Below are 26,524 nucleotides of genomic sequence, written 5' to 3'. Positions count from 1 at the left end.
ACATTTTTTGGAGAATTGCAGTTTGATGTAAGAATGTTTTTCATTGTTTCTGTTAAATTTATTCACAATTTTTATTTAAAAATTGACATATTGTGTAAACACCTTTTTTTTTTTAAACTATACGACATGTTGCCCTTTAGTAGTCATTAGTTTGTTTTTGTCGTTTGATTACTGTCTTATTGACGTATAACCTACATCTTCTCAGTTTTAGTTCAGTTTGCTACATACCTTTTAAATCGGTGTATCAAAAATCATAACTCAACGGGTTATTGGGTATAGATTAATTGCCTTTCTTTCCCTCAAAAATATGCTTAGAAGAAGATGAATCGAGAAGAAATGTACCTTAATTTAAAATATTAAGTAAACAGAAAAAAAATGTTTCATTTTTCAATCTTTGACTTCCCCTCCCCCCTTTATTTTGTGTCTACTGAATTCATTTTTGAAGACATGTCGCATCTTAACAATTGATCTGCAGCTTACTCCCTCCCCCGCTGTTTTGGTACAAACTTAAAAATGATCCTCATTAAATTCGATCGCAAAATAGTGACTAAAAAGGTATAAGATTTACATTGTACACAAAATATTATAAAATAGATATTTTTTTTTAATTTTATGGAATCAAGTCCCATCCCTTTCAAAATCCAGGGTCCGCCTTAGCTGTGCATTATCCAGATTATAGCACAGTAAGAACAAAGAGATTTTACCCATGTCATGTGTTAACGAAAATAGTACATAGAAAACAGTACGGAATAAGTAAACAGTCATTATAAAATATAAAGAGATGTGGTGTGATTGCCAATGGGACAACTCTTCACCAAAGTTCAAATGAAGTGAGTGTAAGGAATAAGACAACAATATGTTGTTTTAAATAAGAGAGTACGGAACAATAAAGAAGTAGTTAATAAGGATTGGAGTCGAACGCCTTTGCATCGAGAGGGGTTCATCGAATTTACAACCTCGGTGTTGACATCCTAGTGATTACTGTAGATATAATACTTCTTAGATCGATCGGCAAACCGGGCCTCGGAAATTATTTAACTGATAGAAAAATATGTGGTAAGATTGCCGATGAGATTATTCTCTACCAGAGAATTTAACAACTATTATAGATCACCGTACGGCCCTCAATAATGAGCACAATCGATACCTCACGGTAAGCTTTAAAGGGCACGAAATAAAAGAAAAATAGGTTAAACAATTCAAACGAGAAAAGTAACGGCATGATATATTTCCATAACAATAAACGGGAAAATAATATGACATACAGCAACAAACGACAGCCAACGAGTTACAGGTCTCTAACTTGGGACAGGCACATACATAATGTGGCGAAGTTAAACACTTTGCTGGCGCCAAACCCTTCCCTAACCTGGAACAGTGACGAAACAGTACAACACATACACTTTTGTGCGAAAGTTTGTGTAAATTCATTTTAGATCAAAAACTAATCAATATTCTATTAACTGATATTAATGTTATACAAGTTTGATGCAAGTAATATTTAAATTTCCACTTTGGTTTCCGGAAGAGTGGTGTAAATATGTATTACATTTATTGTTGAGTTGCTGTCTCATTGAAATGTCCTCAAATCAGGTTTTATTGTGACATTTTGGTAGACACCCATTCAACGCATCGATATCCTATACTAATCGATAAAAATATAATTTAAAGCATAGAATATTTTCTTTTTTATTTAGAATTTATCAAACTGGCTTCATTTTTCCGTTCTGAAAATCATAACACATTATTTTTCGTTGTTTTCTATAACCAACACCGAAATTAGTAACGTTTAACGTTAGTTAAAAGTTTTGTGACAGGAGACCTTTGGGGATTCATATACTTAGTATTTGTTTGTTTATAATCATAATCAAGATTGTTGTCCGAATGAATGCCGTTCAAATGTTATAGATTAGGAGGCACGTTTGCTTTGTACATTAGTTACGTCAAAAAGTGATCATATGCAAAGAATAAGAAAAAAAACAGTATTTGAAAAATGTAGTAATAATGTACTTAGGTTAATAACTAACGAATTTACGAACTTTTTAGAAATGATGTCCAAATTGGCCATCATCATCTGATCATAATACAAAGATCAAAACTAATGGAACAAAATCATCTACAGATACTGTACTTTTCTCATTTATCAAACTGATAAACAAATAACTACCGAGAAGAAAGGCCCATGCTTTGTATTGTACTAGCGGGATAAAAAAAAACGAATTGATGTTTTTAATAATAAAAAAAAATGTGTGGACTTTAACGGAGCTTTTTTGTGGACTTTAGCGGCACTTGTTATTGTGGACTTTAACGGCGTTTTCTTGTTGACTTTAGCGGAGGTCATTTTGTGGACTTTAGCGGAAAGTTTGTGGACTTAAGCGGCGTTGTGTACTTTAGCGGAAATTTGTTGTGGACTTTAGAGGAATTATGGACTTTAACGGTGCCACAGGGGTCAGTAAATTCCATATGGGGGTGAGAGCGAAGCTCGAATCCCCATATGGAATTTACTGACCCCATATATATCGTCATGATTAGGTCACTAGCACACCTTGTAACGAGTTTATCTTGCCGACTATCTTCACATGTGGTATTTAGACTAGCGGCCTATCAAAGTGATTACGTCTTCAATACTTAGTATTCAGATAAAATTGAGAATGGAAATGGGGAATGTGTCAAAGAGACAACAACCCGACCAAAGAGCAGAATACAGCCCCTAAACAAAAATGTGTACTAGTTCAGTGATACAGGACGTCATACTAAACTCCAAAACATATAAATTAACTAAATTAAAAAACATACAAGACTAACAAAGGCCAGAGGCTCCTGACTTGGGACAGGCGCAAAAATGCGGCGGGGTTGAACATGTTTTGTGAGATCTCAACCCTCCCCCTATACCACTAGCCAATGTTAAAAAAAACAAACACACAGCAATACGCACAGTAAAACTCAATTTAAAAGAAATCCGAGTCCGATGTCAGAATAGGTAACAAAAGAAACTAAGCAAAATGACAATGATACATAAATTAACAAAGGACTACTAGCAGTTACTGACATGCCAGCTACTTCCATTTATCTATACAAAAAACAAATGCCAACAATAACAATTTGTTAGCTTCAAATTTGTTTTATGAATTTATTTCAATCGTTCATTATCAATTTCTTCGTCTGTTGAAACCTTTCTTTTTTGTTTTGAAAGGGAAGTAACTCCTTATTAACCCCATATGGTAACTAACCCCATATTTTTTAGGACAACCTATATCAAATATATGTAGTCACCACGTGTAGTCCTTTAACCAATCATATCCCCAGAAATCTATAGGAGGTAAGATAATAGGTAATATAAGAATTTGGAATTTATGTTAGATCATATATTCAATTTGTTCAAAATTGTCTAGAGCGATTTAGAGCTTGGCAAAAAAAAGAGAAATGTGGGATGTAAATCAATGAGACAGTTCTTCAACGTTACAACTTGAAACAATCAAAAGAGTCCAATAGCTAGGTGTCCACACGATATGTCAAGCTGTTTCCAGACCTTTCTTTTATTAAAGATGGTATATGACGTTTGGCACATGGGATTACCACTTTTTTTTTACTGCTGACATTTCTTTTTCTTAATGACCACTTTCAGTCGTTTTTCAATAAATTAGGAAAATAAGGGACAGCAAAAATCCTTGGATCGTCAAGGATATGTTGTTTTGTTCCTAAAATTCTATTTTGGATTTTGTGTTTTTTTTTAATGTTCTTGATCATGCATATAAGCCCGATAAAAAGTATACAAAGTAACACATGCTCTGTATAGTATATTGCATTGATCTATAGTATATAATTGTATTGATGTAGTATAAACAGTATTCTCTAATTCTATGGAAATTTATCCCTTTCCGAACCCATTGTATAAAATTTTTTTTATCAACGTGTGGTTGCCAGTGATCTCAGATGATGATTGGATGAGTTTAAGGGTCATAACCTTTCTCAGCTCACTGGATGCATCAAAACATGCTAACAGGTGTTAATGAAATTGACAACTTTATGGAAAGTGGAAGGCATTCGAAGGGGATTTTAGTTTAGCAAAAAAGGAAAATTTATTTTTTAACCATTAGAGAAACAGATTCTTACATAATTACTCGTGGATTATCGGATTTATCCAATCTCGATAGTTAAATTATAAACTTTAAAGTCCTCGCCAAGGCTCGGACTTTAAAATTGATAATTTAACTATCTCGATTGGATAAATCCGATAATCCACTGGTATCAATGTAAGAATCTATATGTATTGGTTTGTGTTTGATTTAATTGAGTGTTTTGAAGTGATATTTTTTTATTTAATAGATATTGAATCGCACAGAAAATAATCTTCATGCGAGCAAACAAAGCGTGCCTTTCCTTTTGATTGTTACGAATATAGATGACATGCTTTGAATTCGGAGGAAAATTCGAATTTATGAGAGAGAATTAAAAGGATGAAATTAAGAAATACGTTGAAGTAAAAAAAATCAACTAATGATGATGATTATTTATTTTGATTTTATCAACCAACGTCTTTCTAAGTAGCAGTTATATTTCAACACAGTAATGCAATTTATAAAACTGAACCGCACTTCTACAGTATTACTTAATGACAGTTATGTGACATAAAAAATTGATAGATGAAATTAACTATTTCTTCCGAGATTCTGTTGAAACTCCTTTTGCGAAACAACCTCCCAACCAGTTATAAAAGGAAAGCCAAGCATTTTTTGTATCTTCTGTAAATTCATCACCAAGGCCTTCGGATAGGGCGTGTATCAAGCATTTGCCGACAACCTGAAAATAACAGATTGGTATTATAATCACTCAGAGATGCTTTTTGCCTTTAAATCAAACTTGATTGTCGGACAGCTGGTAAAGCACCAAATGATTTACGTTCCATTTTTGTTTTGTTGTTTGGTTGCTGCATTATTGACGCATACCCACATCTCCTTTTATCTAGTAAATCATGCCTGATAAAAGATCAGAAGCATCCAAATGATGGACCCTTCTGTACATAAAATACTGTGGTTCTTCCGAAGCATTCGACAAGCATATTTTTGCACAAAAAAAACAACCAAAAAGACCATTATTTTTAATTTGTGTCCGATAACTTTCCATTGGTTTTTTGGTCTCCCTTTTTGTAGGAATTGTTTTCTCTGATGTAATATCAAGCATCGTCTAAAGGAGATTTATTAAGGACCGTTTTAACATATTTAACATAAAATACAAGTTTTATCGTGGAATATTTCATTAAACCCTCGTGTTTCTCCTTAAAATACATATAGTATACCAAACCAATGGCATATTATGTAAATCACTCTGCGGATCTAGTTTACCCCTTATAGTAGCTCTTGATATAAACAAACTATTGTTTTATGATCGTTGTACAGATATTTTCTATCTTTCTTTGTCTTACCTTGTGTTACTTGTGATATAGATTTTTATTATGTTTCAATGCTTCAGTGTGCGAGTTTTGTTCTCAGTTGTGTTCGAATATAAACGTTTGATTTTGATATCCTTCCTTGAATGAAAGAGCTCGCTGATGCTACTTGGTAACTATGAAAAATAATTAAAAGTATTATCATATTACAAAAATGAATATCAAAAGAAGTCCGGTACACGCAAAAGAGAGGCGAAAGATACCAACGGGTAACAATAAATACATACCGGTAAATGTTCTTTCCTGGTTCCGTAGTGGAAATGTCGGCTGCCAAGATCGACAACTATCGAACTAAGCTTCGTTAAATCATCGATCGTATCAACTGCTACACCAACAACTTCGAACACACCTTTGACGTGATTTCTTAATTTGGTATTTTCATTACAGTTACTTGTGTCTACAAATTTAAACAATGGCTTAACCTCTGGGGCTTCTTCAAACAATCTGAAAGGATACAGGAAAAAGAAAATTATGGATAAGCATATAATGTAGCCAAATATAGATCTATGTTGTAAAAGAAAGGAAAAATAGTAAATGTACATAAGACAAAGGACCAATGAAAAAAATATCAAGTACTTCAAATGAACACCACTTTTTTTAAAATGCTTAATTTTGTATTGGTATAATTATAATGTTCTGCATAATGAGAATGCGAAAAGTGTCTAAAGTTATCACAAAAAGAACAAGTTTCTTTAAAAAAATAAAAGCAATACGTGAACCCGAGACAGCTGACTGGTCACCAAAAAAAATGCTGCTGAATTTTTGTTTGCTTTTGATTTGACATAATTGATTGTGAATAGAATAAGATACTGATGATGTTAAATCACCTTTATTGAAAATATGAAATTGTGTGTAGATTCTTGCACAAGTCAATTGAGGGCAATGTTGGATAGCTGTGAATAGAAAAGTGTATATATACTGCTACTATTTGAATTTACATTTTAAGGCTTGACTATTTTATGTATTACTTGGGAGTGTACATCATTGTTTCATAATCCTATTGCAAATCCCAGTTTCTGCAAACTGGATGTCTAATGCAAATTGCATAAACCAATCGCAATATAAATTTAAGCACTCATTTTGCTTTATAATCTGGATGCATTTATTTTATCTATCATTTATCTTTTAATATTTTGTTTCCTGGATGCCTTCAGTTATTCTTATACTCGTTATTGAAGCTGTCTGTACTCATGGTTGATGTTGTATAGATAAATTTAAAGTCCAATTTCCGTGTGAAGTGAAACCCTGTGGCATGCAACTTATAAGAAGGTTTCGTATATTTTTTCTTGAGAGGAACACACAAGCTTCATTTGGACCTCTTATATACTGCCAATTATTTTGGTTTCATAAAACATCTTAAATTTTAAGGATTTCCTGAAGTTACTTAAATCAATCCAAATATTTTACAGGAAATCTTGATTTTCAAGAATATCTTATTTTCAGAAGTTTTATAAATACCGGAACATATTCTCAAAAGAACCAATTTATATAAAAAGATATGTAGATATAAAAAGATACCAGGATTAAAATTTTGTACGCCAGACGCGAGTTCAGTCTACAAAAGACTCACCAGTGACGCTTGAATAAAAAAAGTTAAAAAGGCCAAATAAAGTACGAAGTTGGAAGGAATTGATGAGGACCCAAAATTTCGAAAACAAAGGTTTTGCCGAATTCATCTAAGGTTATCTATTCCTGGGGTAGGAAATCCTAAGCATTTTAAGAACAAAAACAAAAGAATTGAAATTTAATTATTAACATACATTCCTGTTAATGAACCTTTTCCTTTAAAATTTAGTATATAATATCAATAGACACAAACGTCAAGTATTTACTGATGAACATTTTATTTATCAAACTAATCTCTTCTTAAACTCAAACTTTCCTCTTTATGAATTTATTGCTATACAAAATATAAGCAGAGACTTATAAATCCATACTAAAACAGAATGAATTAATAAACGTAGTAATTACATTTTTTTATGATTATTGTAAAATATTTATTACGTTTTTTGTGAGATGCAAGGATTTGAAATCCTTGTGAATTGAAACAATGCAAGTATGTTTTCATTCACTACCGTTTAAAATTTATATACTAACTTATGTATACGCATCCCTGCTCATTGGTGCTCATTTGTTGCATATGATTTTCATAAATGTATTCACTGTTCAAACCTGTGGGACATTATACACGTATATATGACATTTTAAATTATATTCTATTCTATAACCATCGTTAATATTTGTGTCAGGTGACAAGAGGTAACCAAAGTAAACATCCTTGTTAGTAACTAAAGGTAACAAAAATCAACATAAGTATTAGAAAGGAGACTAGAGGTAACCAAAGTCAAGATCTGTGTAAGGTGACCAGAGGTAACTAAAGTTAATATCTGTGTAAGGTGACCAGAGGTAACCAACCAAAGTTTATATATGTGTTAGGTGACCAAGGGTAGTCATTGTCAATGTATGTGTTAGGGGACCGAAGGTAACCAAAGTCAATATATATTTAAGGTGACAACGGGTACTCATTATCAATACCTGTGTTAGCAAAGTTATCATCTGTATTAAGAGAACAGAGGGAACTATTAAACATCTGTGAAAGGTGACCAGAGAAAACAAGTCAGTATATGTGACTAGCTATGAGATTTCCAGGCTTATGGAGGTACCTGGTCTTGAATGGGCTTATTACATATTTATCCAGTACATACTGAGAGAAAACAGCCTGTCAAGTTATTATGACAGATTTGTTGAAACAACAATGCAATGGGTCTTTTTATATATCTACATAAGGAGTGTCGATTCATTATTTTAATTAACGAACGCATTTTGTTTTTGAGTGGACTAACTGTGCACCACTAATTGCGGACCTGTTTCTGTATTGTTATGAGTTACAATTTATGACTAAAATCAGCAAAGACTCATCTAAACAACATCTGATACAAAAATTTAATAACACTTTTAGATATTTGGATGATCTATTGGCTCTCAATAATGACGACTTCAGTATGTTCACTAACGAGATTATCCTGCTGAACTGACTTAAAATAAAGCTAATACTAACAATGAACACTGCCCTTTCCAGGATCTTGATATCTATATCTTAAACGAGAAGCTTAATACCAAAATTTATGATAAAAGAGATGATTTTTCATTTCCTATTGTTAATTATCCATTTTTAGATGGTGACGTTCCCTTGTCACCATCTTATGGTGTTTATATATCTCAACTTGTTCGATTCGCTCGTGTATGTAACAACGTACTTGATTTTAACGAAAGAAACCTCTGTATTACTGAAAAATTATTACACCAGGGTTTTCAATATCACAAACTAGTCAAAATATTTACTAAATTTTATCATTGGTACAAGGACATCATTCGTAAATATAAATCAACATGCAGACATCTTATACGTTCAGGTATTTCACATCCAATCTTTTATGGTAATATTCTATACAAAGCACAAAAATGTCTACATTCACCTAAAAGCTAACCAAACCTTTAAACAGACTTATTCAGAGGGGATATCGTTACGATACTGTTGTCAGGTCGTTAAAGATGGCATATTTTGGTATTAATATTGATTCACTCATAGGGTCTTTGCATCGGAAATAAAAACATTTATTCTAAAACCAGTTTTTGGCATGATATGGGTTATGTTCTTCTCATATATTTTATGATGGTATGATACTAAACCCCTAACGGGAGGGATTGTGCTTGATTTTCATATGATAAAGACATAATCTTTCAATCAGTTTAATTGAGGTCTAGAGCTGGCATGTCAGTAACTGTAAGTAGTCCTTTGTTAATGTATGTATCATTGTCATTTTGCTTAGTTTCTTTTGTTGCTTATTCTGACATCGGACTCAGACTTCTTTCAGTCAACTGAGTTTTACGGTGCGTATTGCTGTGCGTTTGTTTATTCTACATTGGCTAGAGGTATAGGGGGAGGGTTGAGATCTCACAAAACATGTTTAACCCCGCCGCATTTTTGCGCCTGTCCCAAGTCAGGAGCCTCTGGCCTTTGTTAGTCTGGTCTGTGTTTTAATTTAAGTTCATTTATATGTTTTGGAGTTTAGTGTGACGTCCACTTTCATTGAACTAGTACACATTTTTGTTTAGGGGCCAGCTGAAGCCCGCTTCCGGGTACGGGATTTTCTCGCTGTGTTGAAGACCAATTGATGGCCATCGGCTGTTTTCTGCTCTTTGGTCGGGTTGTTGTCTCTTTGACACATTCCCCATTTCCAAACCCTATTTTATACATATGCTTTCATTGGCGCTGAGTAATATCTATCGGCCTATTTGAACACAGTTTCAAATGTACTAAAACAACTCTATTTGCTCTTTTTTTTATATATAAAATGACATTTAAACTTGCAATGAAATTAGTTTAAACTTTGTCTGTAGTAGGTTTTTTTTTCTTTTAACGTTTAATTATGCAAGTCCCTACCAAATATAGCATGCGAAGCGTAACGGATTATGTAAGGCGTAGTTTTCAAAATGATTGTGCATCTATTATAATGATGAAATTTTAATGAATTCTACAGAGCATATATTTTAGATTTCAAACACTTTTAAGGCTTTTTTTTATCAATTTATGCAGAATAAAATAATTTTAAATTCAAACAAAACCGTAAAACTTAAAAATTATGTAACCAAAGTAAAGTGGTTTACCTTCTCCACAAATACTCCCAAAACGACAATTAAATACCAGAGGAAATTGAATGAACTATCTGAAAAAATTTGTAAGCGTTTGATTTACCTTCATTTTACATATTAATTTTTACCAGGCTTCAACTTATAAATATATTTTAAATCTACCATGCTAACATAACAACGACTTCTTTGGACTTCTAAGATCAATGTCTAATATTGTTTCTGATCTTTCTGTTTACTTATATATGGATATTTCGAGAATCTGGACTTCTAATAATTCAATACAGTATGTTTACAAAATGTGACGTTATGTTCGGTGACGTTACGCACGTTATTGCGTCAATATCGTGAAATCAACCAGTCCACACTTATAAACAGCTTTTCTATAAATCTGTACAGTCAATATAAAATTCATATCCATAGACTAGGTAGGTATTACTGTTTAAAAAAAATCAACAAATTGTTTTAGAACTTTTTACAATAGTCTAAAATGTGGACTAAAATATTCACAAAACTTCAAAAACATGCGTGTCAGACGTAACAGACTATACGCATAATAACTTTTACAGGGGTGTTTATGCTCTTCGACACAGTGTAAAATCCGCGGATATTCGTATAAATGATATTCGTCATATACAGAGTATTACGTCATTATGAATTCGCGTTGATGCAACAGCCAACGCTGATTTTTTGCAAAAATAAATCATCTTCACCATGATCAGATTTCAGAAAATGGTGAATTATCAAAATTTATAGGTTTTTAAAATATAAGATATAGGTTTTTAAAATATAAGATAATATTCTAAAACCAGTTTTTGGCATGATACGGGTTATGTTCTTCTCATATATTTTATGATGGTATGCTACTAAACCCCTAACGGGAGGGATTGTGCTTGATTTTCATATGATGAAGACATAATCTTTCAATCAGTTTAATTGAGGTCTAGAGCTGGCATGTCAGTAACTGTTAGTAGTCCTTTGTTAATGTATGTATCATTGTCATTTTGCTTAGTTTCTTTTGTTGCTTATTCTGACATCGGACTCAGACTTCTTTCAGTCAACTGAGTTTTACGGTGCGTATTGCTGTGCGTTTGTTTATTCTACATTGGCTAGAGGTATACGAGGGTTGAGATCTCACAAAACATGTTTAACCCCGCCGCATTTTTGCGCCTGTCCCAAGTCAGGAGCCTCTGGCCTTTGTTAGTCTGGTCTGTGTTTTAATTTAAGTTCATTTATATGTTTTGGAGTTTAGTGTGACGTCCACTTTCATTGAACTAGTACACATTTTTTTAGGGGCCAGCTGAAGCGGTGAATCGGTGACGTTACGCACGTTATTGCGTCAATATCGTGAAATCAACCAGTCCACACTTATAAACAGCTTTTCTATAAATCTGTACAGTCAATATAAAATTCATATCCATAGACTAGGTAGGTATTACTGTTTCAAAAAAATCAACAAATTGTTTTATAACTTTTTACAATAGTCTAAAATGTGGACTAAAATATTCACAAAACTTCAAAAACATGCGTGTCAGACGTAACAGACTATACGCATAATAACTTTTACAGGGGTGTTTGTGCTCTTCGACACAGTGTAAAATCTGAGGAAATTCGTATAAATGATATTCGTCATATACAAAGTATTACGTCATTCTGAATTCGCGTTGATGCAACAGCCAACGTTGATTTTTTGCAAAAATAAATCATCTTCACCATGATCAGATTTCAGAAAATGGTGAATTATCAAAATTTATAGGTTTTTAAAATATAAGATATAGGTTTTTAAAATATAAGATTATATGAAATTTCGTATTCATAAATTATGTTCACAAAAGTACATAGATAAACCATTGCAATACCGATTTTTTACAGCACTCACACCACAAATAAAATTGCAACCGCTTCTGGCAAATCTCTTGCAAGAATGTCCAATGTCGAATTCGCCGCTTTTGAAAAGTAAACTGTCACTTGCAACGTCATTTATTAAAAAAATCGATTTGTTGCATACACAAGAATGCTTTTCGTAATAGTACTTTAACCCAACAAAACAGTAACTTACTTTTTGATAATTTGCTGAGTCAAAACGACTTCGTTTTTAAACAAATCCAATGTCTTGCAAGTATGTCCACTGAACGATTTTCTAACGTTTTCAGCGTTGTCAATTCGGGACGCTATTTATATCTTTTAAAATGAGAGGTTTAGCTAGCTATAAAACCAGGTTTGATCCACCATTTTCTACATAAGGAAATGCATGTACCAAGTGAGGAATATGACAGTTGTTTTCCATTCGTAAGTTGTGTTTGAGCTTTTGATTTTGCCATTTTATTAAGGACTTTCCGTTTTGAATTTCCCTTGGAGTTCGGTATTTTTGTTATTTTACTTTTTAAAATCAAATCGAAAGGTTTGTTAGTTTTGGTGTTTTGGTGTTTAACGCAACTTTTAGCACCCTTGGTTGTATCATATCGGACAGTTTTCTATGGAAGATGAAGTCGGAGAGCCTTGGTTGCAATATAAACTGTAAGCCCGTGGAACAGACTCGCAAAATACACCAAATAATATCCACAAATTTTGTTACAAATCTTCTTGTCTGAGACTTATCGTGTTACAATTGTGATAACTCATTTAATAGAGCAACATACGATTGCGAAAAAACGAATTGATAGGAAATTTCAAAAAGGTACAAATGATTCTAAATGTCAAGAACTCGAATTCCGAACGAAAAATGATGACCATGGCGATACAAATGATAACATAATCGAAGAAATTGTTGAAAAGAACATGATAGTTGCGGTTTTTGCAGACGATATAGATAAGAAGTAGTAATAGTATCAAGATTTGATTTTGATTTGATTTGATTTTTGGTGTTTTTACGCCACTTTTAAGCACCGCTTTTGGGCTATTTCGTGGCGGTCAGTTTTTATTGGTGGAGGAAGCCGGGAGTGCCCGTAGAAAACCACCGACCTTCGATAGGAAAACTGACAATCCTAGTCAATTAAGATTGGAGTCGAGTGCACCCGCACGAGCGGGGTTTGAACTCACCCTCAGTGTTGACTGGCTAGTGATTACAGTAGTAACTACTTAGACCACTCGGCCACCGAGGCCCCCCAATAGTATCAAGAAGACTACAGACTACAAAATAGTATCAAGAAGACTACAAACTATAAAAAAGAAATATTTCCAATGATTGGGGTTGTTGATTTAGCCGAGGTTCTAAAGTTGTGAAAAGGCTGTATTACGAGAGGACAAAAAATCAGCTATTTATTTTAAAATTTGTTAAGGGTAGGGGAATGTGGGATAACTCGCTATAAGGGGCATCTTGCCACCTTTTCATCAATTGTCATTTATCAATATTTGAGTTGTTTTTCTTTGTATAAAGTTGATTACGTCTGAACGTTACAACATCCGTCATTTACTTTTTAAGCATTTAAGCAATACCTGTTAACTTGTAATTCCCCACACACTTTTTTATTAAAGCAAAATGGATATATTCCTCCTTTTCTCGGATTCAAATGGGGGAGTATTGCATGTTATAGCATTCTAGGTCATTTGGTCTCTGGCAGAGAGTTGTTTCATTGGCACTCATACCACATTTTCTTATTTTTATATAGACCCTATTATCTTACCCAAATACATATATTGTGTTGTTTGTTGCTTGTGTAACTTCCAGTGGAAAATATTTAATGCATATTTAGTACAACCAAACATTTAGTATCCATATTGATGTGCAGAAACAAATTTGCAAACGTTACCGATTGAGACGCAATATCGTGCTTAACGTCATAGTTAACGTTTTTCTATCAATGAGGTTATACCTCCATAAGCCTGGAAATGTCATGGCGGGTCACATATGAGTAAGATGACCATGATGAACTAACGTTCATATATGTGCAAATTGACCAGAGGTTACCAACATCAATGTTTGTGTAAGGTGACCATAGGTTACCAGAAGAAACCAAAGTCAATATCTGTGTTAGGTGATCAGAGCTAACCAACGTCAATGTATGTATTAGGGGACCAGAGGTAAACAAATTAAATATCTGTGTAATATGGCCAGAACATCTTTGTAAGGTGACTCCGGATGAACATAGTCAATACCTGTGAAAGGTGACCAGAGGTAACCAAAGTCAATATATGTGCAAGGTGACCAAAGGTAACCAAAGTCAATATATGCGTAAGGTGACCAGAAGTAACCAAATTGTATAATGTGACCAGAGCATCATTGTAAGGTGACCAGAGGTGGACATAGTCAATATATTTGCAAGGTGACCACAGGTAACCAATGTCAATATATGTGTTAGGTGACCAGAGATTAGCAAATTAAATATATGTGTCATGTGACCAGAACATCATAAGGTGATTAGAGGTAAACATATTTAATATCTGTTCAATGTGACTAGCGGTAACCAAAGTAAATATATGTGTAAGATGACCAAAGGTAACCTTACACAGATATTGAATTTGGTTACATCTAGTCACCTTACAATGATGTCTCTGGTCATATTATACAATTATTCATTTTGATTACCTCTGGTCAATAGTCAATATCTGTGTAAGGTGACCAGAGGTAACCAACCATACAATCTATGTTAGGTGATCATGGGTAATCAAAGTCAACATATGTGAAATTATGGTGAACAGAGGTAACCAAAGTCAATATCTGTCTAAAGAGAACAAAGGAAATCAAAGTCAACATTTGTGTAAAGAGAAAAAAGGGAACCAAATCTGTTTAAGGTGATATCTGTGCCAAGTGATCAGTACATCAGTGTTAGGTGACCAGATATAGAGGTAAAAAATCAATATATGTGCTAAGTGATATTGTGTAACTAAAGTTAACTAATGTGTTAGTAAGATGACCAAAGGTTACCACAGTCAATATCTGTGCAAGGTGACCAGAGTTAATTCAAGTCATTATATGTGTAAGGTTACCAGAATTAACCAAAGTGAATATCGGTGTTATGTGACCAGATGTAACCAAAATGAATATCTGTGTGATATGATCTGAGGTAACCAACGTCAATATATGTGTTAGGTGACCAGAGGTAACAAAATTGAATAATTGTGTAATGTGATCAGAGCATCATTGTAAGGTGACCAGAGGTAAACATTGTCAATATCCGTGCAAGGTGACCAGAGGTAACCAAATTAAATATACGTGTAAGGTGACAAGACCATCAGTGAAAGGTAATCAGATATAACAATAGTCCATATCTGTGTAAGGTGACCAGAGGTAACCAAGGTCAATATTTGTCTAAAGAGAACAAAGGGAACAAAGTCGATATTTGTGTAAAGAGAACAAAGGGAACAACAGTCGATATTTGTGTAAAGAGAACAAAGGGACCAAATCTGTGTAAGGTGACCGGAGGTAACCAAAGTCATTATATGTGTCAAGTGACTAGATGTAACCAAAGCCAATATCTGTGTAAGGTGACCAGAAGTTACAAAATTAAATATATGTGTAAATAAAGGCAACAGTAGTATACCGCTGTTCAATAATCATAATTCGATTAAGCGAAAACAAATCCGGGTTACAGACTAAAACCGAGGGAAACACATCAAGAGGAAAACAAAGAAACACTGAACTGCAACAAAAACAAACGCCAACATACATAGAAACGGACTATTCGATAACAACTGCCATATTCCTGACTTGGTACAGGACATTATAAGAAAAAAATGGTGGGTTGAACCTGGTTTTATGGCTAGCCAAACCTCCCGCTTATATGGCAATGTTAAAAATACCGCTAAAATGACAACGTTACAGAGAAATACATAAATAAATAATATAATATTACATTACAACATGTAAACCATAGAATAACAACAAACATGTCCCATGACCTTACGACAGTACACCAGTACACCACAAACGAAGTATAAACTGCACGTCACACGAATGTACCAACGCCACAAAAAGTGACGTATTTTTGTGACGTTTATGTTATCACAGATAAATTTCTAAAAATAGAATAGATTTGTTTTATTGTAGACACGTACAAGAATATAAAATTGGGATTGAGTTTGTAATGGTGTTATTTTATGTATTTTCTAACCATGACAAGAATATTAAAATGGAATTGTGTTTGTAATGGTGTTATTATTTGTATTTTCTAACCATGTCGGTTTTTCTTATAAATCAAAAACCGTGTATAAACAAAAAATCCTGTGCATATAGTAGCTTTAAACTTAAAATCATATAAATGATATAGCTGATTTATTATCTTAACTTTTACATAGAAAATAAAAATAAAATAACTGTAATATAAGGCAAGATGATGTAAGACCAAACAGTAAACACACTTGAAAACAAACAACATAAAACAAAAACACTGTAGACGAACAACGAGTAACTCGACTATACTGACAAATAAGACATATGTGAAATGTACCGAAAATACAGAATTTATACCACAAACGATAAGACATAACACAATATCCAACCAGACAAAAGAAACATCATAACTAAATACATGAATGTTGGATGTATACATACCGAGATACTCGTATAGCAATGAGAATTCCCACTCGGCAAAACAGTCATATTCGAGAATAGGTCACGTTCGGTACTTAGCAGACCAGACAACGTAGATGGTAAACCACAATCTAAGACGTGGTAAAAATGTCGTTAATTAGTTTAAACACAGACACATCGTATAGATCAACCAATTCGTGATGGTGTCCATAAAATTTACGCAGTGTCATTTTTAATCTTTCCTCCTCATAACTCTGTTGGAGCAGTTTTTGCGTAACGAGCACACTCCTGTATATGAATTCAGTATAGTGTGAACATGCACGAGCATAACGTATCAATTGAGATATGTAAACACCATACGATGGGGCATGTTACTGCTGAGAAATGGGAAATTGATAATAGGGAAGTTGAAATCATCCCGTTTATCATAGATTTTAGTGTGAAGTCCATCTATGTCAATATTGAGTAAAAGACCAAGGTATGAAGCAGTCCTTCTAGTGTCAGTAGTATCCTTAATTTCAAGTTCACTGGGATATATGAGATGAAATTATTGATTGAAATATGGGTTATTCAGTGATAAAGGACATCATCAATATATCTAAAAGTAAAATTAAAGAATTTCGCAAGGTACTTTTTGTCTTTTAGAAAGTTCTGAATGAATTTTGCTTCATATGAGTACAAAAACAAATTGGTCAGTAGTGGCGCACAATTAGTACCCATTGGCATACCGACTGTCTGTTGAAATATCAATCCTCCAAACTCAATAAATATATTGTCGATCAAAAAGTCCAGCATTTTGATAATATCATCTTCAGTGATCTTCAGTGTATTTTCTGATAGAATCAGTGTGGTTCTAATATAAAGTGATTAGATTAGAACATCAGTGTAAGATGATTAGAGGTAACCATAGTCAATATCTGTGTAAGTTGACCTGAGGTAACCAAAGTCAATATATGTGTCACCAGTCAACATCTGTGTCAAGAGAACAGAGGGCATCAAATTAAATATCTGTGTAAGGTGACCAGAGAAAACTGAAGTCAATATCTGAGTTGGGTGACCATGATGAACTAATGTCAGTATCTGTGTAAGGTGACCAGAGGTACTCACACACAATATATATGTAAGGTGACCAGAGTAAACCAAAATCCATTTCGATTCTTTATTACTTTTTTTACTTTTGACACTGTCATGACAATGTCTATCAACATAGTCTAATCATGAACCTTAAAAAAAACTCATATTCATATAGAATATATTGTCGATCAAAAAGTCAAAATTTTTACTTTGTTACAACCTTGCGCAAGTATGTTAACTCTTCCGTATATAATGCACTATTTTTGTCGCGTAGAAACATATTTTTAACCGTTTCAGCGTAACTTTTATCCTTGTGCCATAGAAGCTACCAAAACTCACCGAGGGATTCACTCAAAAACAATCAAACAAAACAAAACAAAACAAAAATTTTAAAGTTAAAGTTTATTGATTTTGACAGAATATATATTTATTTCATTGACGGTAGACGGCAAACGATTGGCAAATCAAATAAATGGAATACATTAGAAAAACACATTAATATAAATAAGAAGATGTGGAATGAGTGCCAATGAGACAACTCTCCATCCAAGTCACGATGTATAAAAAGTTAACAATTATAGGTCAAAGTACGGCCTTTAACACGGAGCCTTGGCTCACACCGAACAGCAAGCTATAAAGGGCCCCAAAATGACTAGTGTAAAACAATCTAAACAGGAAAACCAACAAAACTAGGGCGAATGTTGGAAATAAGTCAATTGTGTAGCAACCAAATAAAACACAAAAGAAAAATAGCATTACAGGTCTTCCTTTGTGATAAGTGTCCATACCATTTATCACTAAGAAAATAATGAGATTTGGTATGATTGCAAAAAAGACAACTATATGAGAAAGGATTCAGTTACTCACAGTCACCGTACTGCCTTCAACACTGAGTAATACCAATACCGTAAAGTAAACTATAAAAAAAACTTAATAAAACATTTGAAACCATTCAAAAGAGAACCAACGGGCATGATGTGAGCTCATAACACTACACGAAAACATTTTTTACAGCAAACGTAACCAAAGGTCTGTATGTTCATGGCAAGCTGGTTTCCTTTTTACTTTTTTACACCTTGCGCAAGTATGTTAACTATTTCGGAGAATTTGATATCATTTACGACCATTTACTGCTTTTATTTTTATTGACAAATAAATTTTTAAAAGTATTGATTGAATGTTTGAGTTTTCTCGGCTTTTTGTAGTCGTTTTGATTACCGATATATGGAATTTTAATGTAACACCATTCGTAAGTACTCTCACAGATTACGTTCCTGTCCATGTACTATGACAGAATTAGTTGCAACATAAATTAAACACAAAATCAACATTAAAATCATTATGATACTACTCAATTAGAATAGTCATTTCTTTTATTTAAAGAAGAGACTCAAATAAAGAAAAGAAATTAAAGTTGTACGGAACTATATTTATTCCAATAAATGGCTTACTTGATTAATAAGCGTTTATAAAAATATATATATCACTGAAATACAGATAACTCTCACGGTTCAATCCGAAAGCAGACAAAATTCATTTCGATTGCCTGTTTACTGCGTGAAGCTGAATATTTTTCTCTTTTGCTTCTAATATATTATTGTGTTCTACTGATTTGTTTTCAATTCGTGGTATCAATTACATGGTTGATGTGAGCGAGATAAACTGTCAAATATCATGGTACCAGTATAAATATTTTATAAACTACTGAAATTAATACCTTTGTGAAGGCAATAACCTGTCAGTGTACTGATAACATGAATCGTGACAGCAAAACTTATCTAGAAAAACAATTATATTCTAAATGTTCTCGTATTTATTTCTTTATTTCTTTATATAGTGGACTATACTTTCAATTTTTCTTTCGATGCATATTTTCTTGTTATCGCAAGCTTGAATACTTGCTGTTTTACCTAAAGGGGGCCATATTTACGTGAGGTTCTTTTGTTGGTTGGTGTATCTTTATTGTTATTGACGCATTTCAGAAAACTTTATTTAAGTTGAATATAATATACTTATTGCATTTTACCGAAAGGAAACAACATTTTTTTCTTCTATTTTCATGAAAAAAAGGTTTAACACTACAAACTGTATACAAATTTCCTATAAAAGCAACCCATCTATACCATTCCTAACTTACTTTATAAACATTGGCATTCCTAGGTCTGTCAAATCTCCCTTCTTGACAAAATTGGCCCATGACTTTTTAACTGTAGTCTTGTGACTGTCTGTGAGTCCAGGCTGTGGTCCTGTAGACCCAGAACAACCCATTCCACCTGTGAATATTGCAAAATCTAAAATATTATTTTCTTACATCATTAAAAGACCCTTGACACCATAATTTGCGTATGAAATGAGTGATCAGTTTATATGAAAAATTGTAATCCGTATTCACTTTATTATATCCCATTTTTATTAATTTTTTTCTATTCCTTAATCAAAGTCTATTTGATAGATCATCTTTGGTTATTGGTTTTCACACAATAAATGTCCCTCGAGTACCTATATTAGGTTTGATTTTATAATTTTAGGGTAGATATATTAGTATTAAACAGTAGTGAAGTGAACTATTTGATTTCAATAAAGATTTAACTGAATGAATTGTTTTTGAATACTTTGAATGCCAGTAAAATACATACGAATGACATTGTTGGCCTTTTTTGTTCCAAATTTCATTACTCACTTCAATAGTAAAAAGTTAAGTATTTTGTTAAAATCAACCATATTTACATTTGGTAAGAGGCCACTATAGCTATAGAAACAAAGATGTAAGAGGTCAAACAAGTAGTTTTGCTTCATCTAAATTATATACAACGGAAACTAGCCCATATTTTCGGGTTAAAGTTATCTTTAAAAGCTGGACCTTGACTGACATGTAGGACACAATTAACGAAATATCAAAGCAATCTGATCAAAATACAGATCCTTTGCGCAAGTTTTGCTTATAAGGAGGCTATTAGAAACCGTAAATCAAAGAAGACAACAAATAAAGTATAGTAGACAGAAAGAAAAAATAAGACTTCATCAACAACACAAGAAATATATCTACATTTAAAAAAAGAAAAAGCAAGAACAAAAAATAGAACAAAAAAGTAACACTATTAACCCCTGTAATAAAGATCTATTCTCGACAAGAGTTAGAAATTCCTGTTCCGCATGATTAATATGTATTTAAGTGGGGTTTTTCAAGACAAATTAGTACAACGGCATTAAAGGAACAAATATCAATGAATATCTGTGGCTCACATCAATATATCCGGAAACTATTATTCACACGCTTTACAGGCTAATTGAATTATAAAAAAGAAGGATATGGAACATTGTCTTCTCATCTCAGATCATCCGTTTGTTCTTTCCCATTTTACCTAGCAACTTATTCTTTCATCAGTTGCTGGATTTTAATGAAACACAACAAAATAGAAACGTTGTGACATCTTTTATACTTGCTCATAACGTTTCTATGTGTTTACACAAAGTCATGTTATTTTCATCTACAAGGGGTATTGGCATCTTGTATCGGACAATTTATACTAAACTTCGAACTTGATTTCAACAAAACTTTTACACAGCCTTTGGTATCAAAAAGCATTGTTGAACACTTATTGTACTTTTTGCTTCACTTAAGAGTTGAATGCTTCTTTTTGTAAATTTATTGGAGTGTAAAAGCGTTGACCGAAGTACATTTTGTATTTTTTTTAAATGTGCGCACGGTCAACGCTTTTACAACCCTAAATTACTAAACGAAGCATGCAATACTTATAATCATATTTTTTTTCTAGGATCATGAAAACACGGTTTCTATCAAGTTTTTCTTTTATTTACCTGTGCACTTTATTGTGGAAGCTCGTGTCATCATGAATGTTACATTTCATTTTGAAATGAAGGTTAATTTCAGAATGACGCGATATTGATGTTACCCAATCAAAATAACGTATTATAATGAAACATACATGTAATGTAATTATTTAAAAATTGAAAGCTTCTTTTTGTAAATTTATTGGGGTGTAAAAGCGTCGACCGAAGAACATTTTGTATGAAGAGCAGAAGCGCTTCATTCTAAAAATGTGCGCACGGTCAACGCTTTTACAACCCTATACAATTACTAAAAGAAGCATTCAATACATATAATTACATTTTTTGCTAGGATCATGAAACCACGATTTCTATCAAGTTTTTCTTTTATTTACCTGTTATTGTGGAAGCTCGTGTCATCATGAATGTTACAATTCATTTTGAAATGAAGGTTAATTTCATAATGATGCGGTATTGCTGTTAGCCAATCAAAATAACGTATTATAATGAAACATACATGTAATGTAATTATATTAGCTTGAAGTTTCCCTAGCTTAATATTTGTAGGTATACTTAGAATTGCCAGATTATAAGATCATTTATTTTAAAGAAAAAACCGATATGATAAAGGTGTCACATAATACTTACTGAGTTTAAAATGCCCCTCTTTAAAAAAAAAACATATCCTCGCAAAATAATTGACTGTCAATATTAATCTATATACCTATATAAAACGAAACAGACATATTCTAGCATGCATCTTTTTAGCATTTATGCTTATATATAAATACTGGTCAATAGTGATATTCCGATTGAAACAGTTGTTCTACCTAAAGACATAGGTCTACCGAATAAACCATGAACTATCACACGTTTACCCTCAAAAGTATCTGTACATACAATTTGATCTTTGATTGACGCTTCAGAGATAATTAAACTTCATTTTGCGAGCAAAAGTCAACGTAACATACACTTAAATTGGGACTGAAGTAAGGTTGTACAAGTTTTAAAGTGCGATAGTGATGTATTGAAAAATTGTATTGCCACATACAGAAACAATAAACTGTAGCAATAAGTAAAATTGTTCCCTGTATACTTATACAGCCATCAACTCCTCTTGCTAGTTATTAAGGGTTGTTTATTTGTGGTTGTTGAATGACTACTTGACATAAGTTAACAGTTATTGTACGATGAAGGCTATAAACATATGCCTTTCTTCTTAACCTCTAGATGTAACTGGGGTATGAAAATATGGTCATCCATGGATTTCTCCAGTCAAGCAGTAAAATCCTTGCTAAAGTGGGCCTACCGTTTGGTGTGCGACTTGCATAAATACACAGGCACGTCCAGTCGGAATGGAGACGTTACATGTGATGCCTCGTTGCAAGGTAACATTTCGGTCCATATCTAACAAACCCTCATTTTCTAGTGGCATTCCAAATTCATTCCCTTCGTACCGGTCTACCTACAATGCAGCAGCTACCTTTTCGAATTAATTGTAAGTTTGTTCTTTTCCTGAAAATGCGTGAAATATTTGCCACTAGACGTTTAACAAGCAATCAATTAATCAACCTTAATCTAACAGTACAAATCTGTGTCTTTGTTAGTTCCAGAGGTATTATGACTTTGATTCGGTATTCCAAATATTTAAATTCCTGTTAAAATTTTAATAGACTCATAGATAGAGAGGGTTGCTGCTTACAAGGAACATATTTAATGAATGTTTCTCAATGACAAAGGTGAAGTGGTCTCTTCGGAAGTTGTAGTGTCGAAACCATAACTTGATTTAAAGTTAGGGAACATCCGATTAATGATGATCACATACATGTTCCATTAGATATAGCCACAATTCCGTCCTCCCTTTCTCGTTCATGAACATTTCACAGATTACGCTTTAACAATTTACTTTTCACAGACAAAAAGACAGGTGCCAGTAAATGACCAGACATTGCTTACCCTGCTGATGTATATACTTGTGATTTTTCGTAATATTCTTATTTTCAATATCTCTGTTGTTTATTTTGATTATAATCTTGAGTTTATTTGGTCCAAAAATACTACTCATATCTTCGTTTCATGCTTTCACGTCTTGTCGTTTTTAGGGTTGGAGAACTAGCATGTACTTTAGTTTATAAAATTATATTGTTAAGAGATATTTATCAAATCACTATTGTATAATGCTTTTTCGTCCATTATGACTTTTAATTATCATATTATATTATGAGTAAAACGGCTAGTGTCACTACCTTCGCAGGAATCGCTTACGTTTTCGGAGCAAAATTCACTCCCAGTTTTGGTTGGCTTCGTTTTGCTCAATCTTAACTTTTCTTTTATTTTATGGGTTTATAAACTCCCCATATGTAAATATACTTTGTATCATATGTTTTTTAAATGCACCTTAACTGGAGACTTTTGAGCTATTATTGACTATTCTGTAAAAAACATATATCATTTTAAAATCTTATTTGATGTAAAGAATGAAAGTTCTCTTTTGTCTTAAACCTTACGAATTAAATTAAAGCAGTATGTGTTAGCATACATATAGAATTTTATTTTTACTTATCCGAAAAAAGTGTATGATTCTAATATTCGCATCCTTTTGTTAATATTCATTTCTTATAAAGCACGTGTCATATTGCTTGAAATCGGTATCATATAAATGTTCATGATGGTTAAAACATACATTGGCAATCATAACACACCTTCTTAAATTATTTCACAGTGAAAACTATGGAAAAATTTTGTAAAATTTCTGTAATTTTATATGAATTAAATCCAATTTGCAAGAAAGGGTCAAGCAATGACCTGTACTATTCATTTTTCCTAACATACACGACTTACCGGAAAGCTCAATCATTTTCCCCAAAATCTCCGATTCATTTGATATCCTTGTTAATTTTTTCTTCACATTTTCGTCCAATTGAGGACACATTTTCTCAGAACATACACTACTATATCCACTCATTCTTCGGTTTAAGTAACAATTTTGGTAAACCTATACCGTTTATTGATTTTGAGAAAAGAAGTTAGATAATCTGCTTGTAAATGAGAAGTTCAGACTCAATTCACTTGCATTATTAATGACATTTTATTTTAGAAGCGTGTTGAACAAATCATTAAAAAGATATATTTGCTCAGATCACAGTGTAAAAAGCAAGGATTAGCCATCTGATTTCAGCGTAAAACAGATTTGAATTATGTCGATGGGGAATTTTGTAAACAATCACAAGACTCCTAAAAGAGCACTAAATTTTCAAGCATCGGCAAGCATTAAATACATTCGTACTCATTTAAATCTCTTATAGATGTTATGTAGATGTTGAAAAAGAAAAAGAGAAAGAAAAAAAAAATATATACTAGTAACAGGGGATTTTCTTTAACTTCGGATTTAAATTCTGCACAGATCGAGATGTCATATTATTTCAATGTTAAATATATAAGATGCACAAAGGGGTATGCCAATTTCCCCTGTGTTTGTTTTATTCATTGGATCGGAACGATAATTGTTGTATGAATATCGCATAGTTAAAATAATAAACAAGTTAAAGGGTTTTTCAACAATTTTATAAGATTTGTTCAATAATGTCAAAGCCACGCATTACTGCTGAAATCAATTTTGATTGATTGTTAGTACTTTAACATCCAGCATCAACTAATTCATGCATGTTCAGGACAAAAACCAATTTTAAAACGATATTGCAAATATTAAGAAATGATGACAGTGTTAACCAAAATGAGTTTACATACCTTTACTTTCTATAGAATTTCGGTTTGAGTTAAGAATGACACTATCATTTATTTTACAAATACACGTAATTTGCCAAAATTCTTCAAAACTGCATTTTCCGATTCGTTATTAGACGTTCATTATTGAGGAAATTAATTTAAAAAAAATATGCCATGGTGTAAAGTAAATTTGGTGAAATTGGCCCTACGGTTAATACGATATATATATAATAAACTATTGATTGATTGTTGCTTGCTAACGTCCAGTGGCAAATATTTCATGCATATTCAGGACAAAGGCAAATTAACAATTAAAACGAAAGGTATGTTCTGCAAAGTAGTTCGATCGGGATAAAGGGTGAGAAATTTGTAATGCCCTGAAAATGAGGGTATGATTGATAGGAGCAGAAATTTTGCCTTGCAACAGTCTATCTACGGACTTCTCAGAAAGTTGTTGCAAGTTGTTGCAAGGTTTTCCAACGTACAAACACCCTGTGGTATATGATAAATGAGAATGATTTAAGTGTTACATACATTGTAGTCTTTAAAGAATAAACACGATAGCGCAACCAGAAAATGCTAGGTAGATAGATATAAGAAGATGTGGTATGAGTGCCAATGAGACAACTCTCCATCCAAGTCAAAATTTATAAAAGTAACTCTATTTAACCCTGCTTTTTACCGTTGTGGTTAGTTCATTCTAAAATGATATAGTGTTTGTTTTCAAATCAGTATAAATCCAACCAATTTTAAGCTGCTCTGTGCCCGAATGTAACTGAGGTACTGATGACAATTTTGCAAGTTGTTTGCATAACTTAAATCATGATAAAGAAATGTAGATACATCATGAAGTGGGGTTATCATAGGCATTGTTGGTTCTTCAACAAGGCATTCAAAATAGTGATTCTAGACATTTCAAATTAAATATTGTAAGTTGCAACAACATACATGTTCTCCTACCGTTTGGGTTTCATGCTTTACCGATTATTTGTCTGTTTGTATATGCAAGTCGATGTAGCCGTCATGTTTATGCGTAATGTACACTATCTTGTAATTAATTACACAATGATTTCGTTAAATTAATAGATTTTACAAATGTCGTCTATTTTCTATTAGATCAAATGTGAAAAATAAATTTAGAATACTAATTGGGATTAAACAGTTTTATGGATAATAGTGTTCGACTGAGTGTATATAAATGATGAATAGTGGGATTTAATGCTTCAACTTATTTTTCGTTTCATTCAACTCAGTGACAGTTGATAGATAAGCCATTTTTACATGATTTTATCTAAATTGTACATAGTTGTAAGCAAAATTGATAAATGATTTGCATGAACATTAAGTTTGATTTTTTTCTACACAAGGTA

The 26,524-nt window shown here is 32.7% G+C and overlaps 1 protein-coding gene across 1 annotated transcript; it reads right to left on the bottom strand.

Moving 5' to 3' along the window:
• Positions 1-4,495: 4,495 nt before the first annotated feature.
• On the bottom strand, positions 4,496-24,408 carry LOC127698583 (uncharacterized). Its single transcript, XM_052202098.1, has 4 exons — positions 24,270-24,408; positions 19,777-19,912; positions 5,674-5,890; positions 4,496-4,800 (listed from the first exon to the last, which is right to left on the bottom strand). Exons 1-4 carry the CDS (start codon positions 24,391-24,393, stop codon positions 4,654-4,656), a joined length of 624 nt encoding a protein of 207 aa, XP_052058058.1. The 5' UTR covers positions 24,394-24,408; the 3' UTR covers positions 4,496-4,653.
• Positions 24,409-26,524: the final 2,116 nt, after the last annotated feature.

The sequence above is a fragment of the Mytilus californianus genome, unplaced genomic scaffold, assembly GCF_021869535.1.
Source record: "Mytilus californianus isolate M0D057914Y unplaced genomic scaffold, xbMytCali1.0.p SCAF_4, whole genome shotgun sequence".
NCBI classification, from domain to species: domain Eukaryota; kingdom Metazoa; phylum Mollusca; class Bivalvia; order Mytilida; family Mytilidae; genus Mytilus; species Mytilus californianus.
This window is presented reverse-complemented; position numbering and strand designations above follow the sequence as displayed.

Excerpts from the sequence above, each read along its gene's own strand:
- LOC127698583 (XM_052202098.1), bottom strand. The coding sequence starts at position 24,393 with ATGAGTGGATATAGTAGTGTATGTTCTGAGAAAATGTGTCCTCAATTG. Across the intron at positions 19,913-24,269 it reads GAAAATGATTGAGCTTTCCG|GTGGAATGGGTTGTTCTGGG; the intron begins GTAAGTCGTGTA and ends CAATATTCACAG. Across the intron at positions 4,801-5,673 it reads CCAGGAAAGAACATTTACCG|GTTGTCGGCAAATGCTTGAT; the intron begins GTATGTATTTAT and ends TGTTATTTTCAG.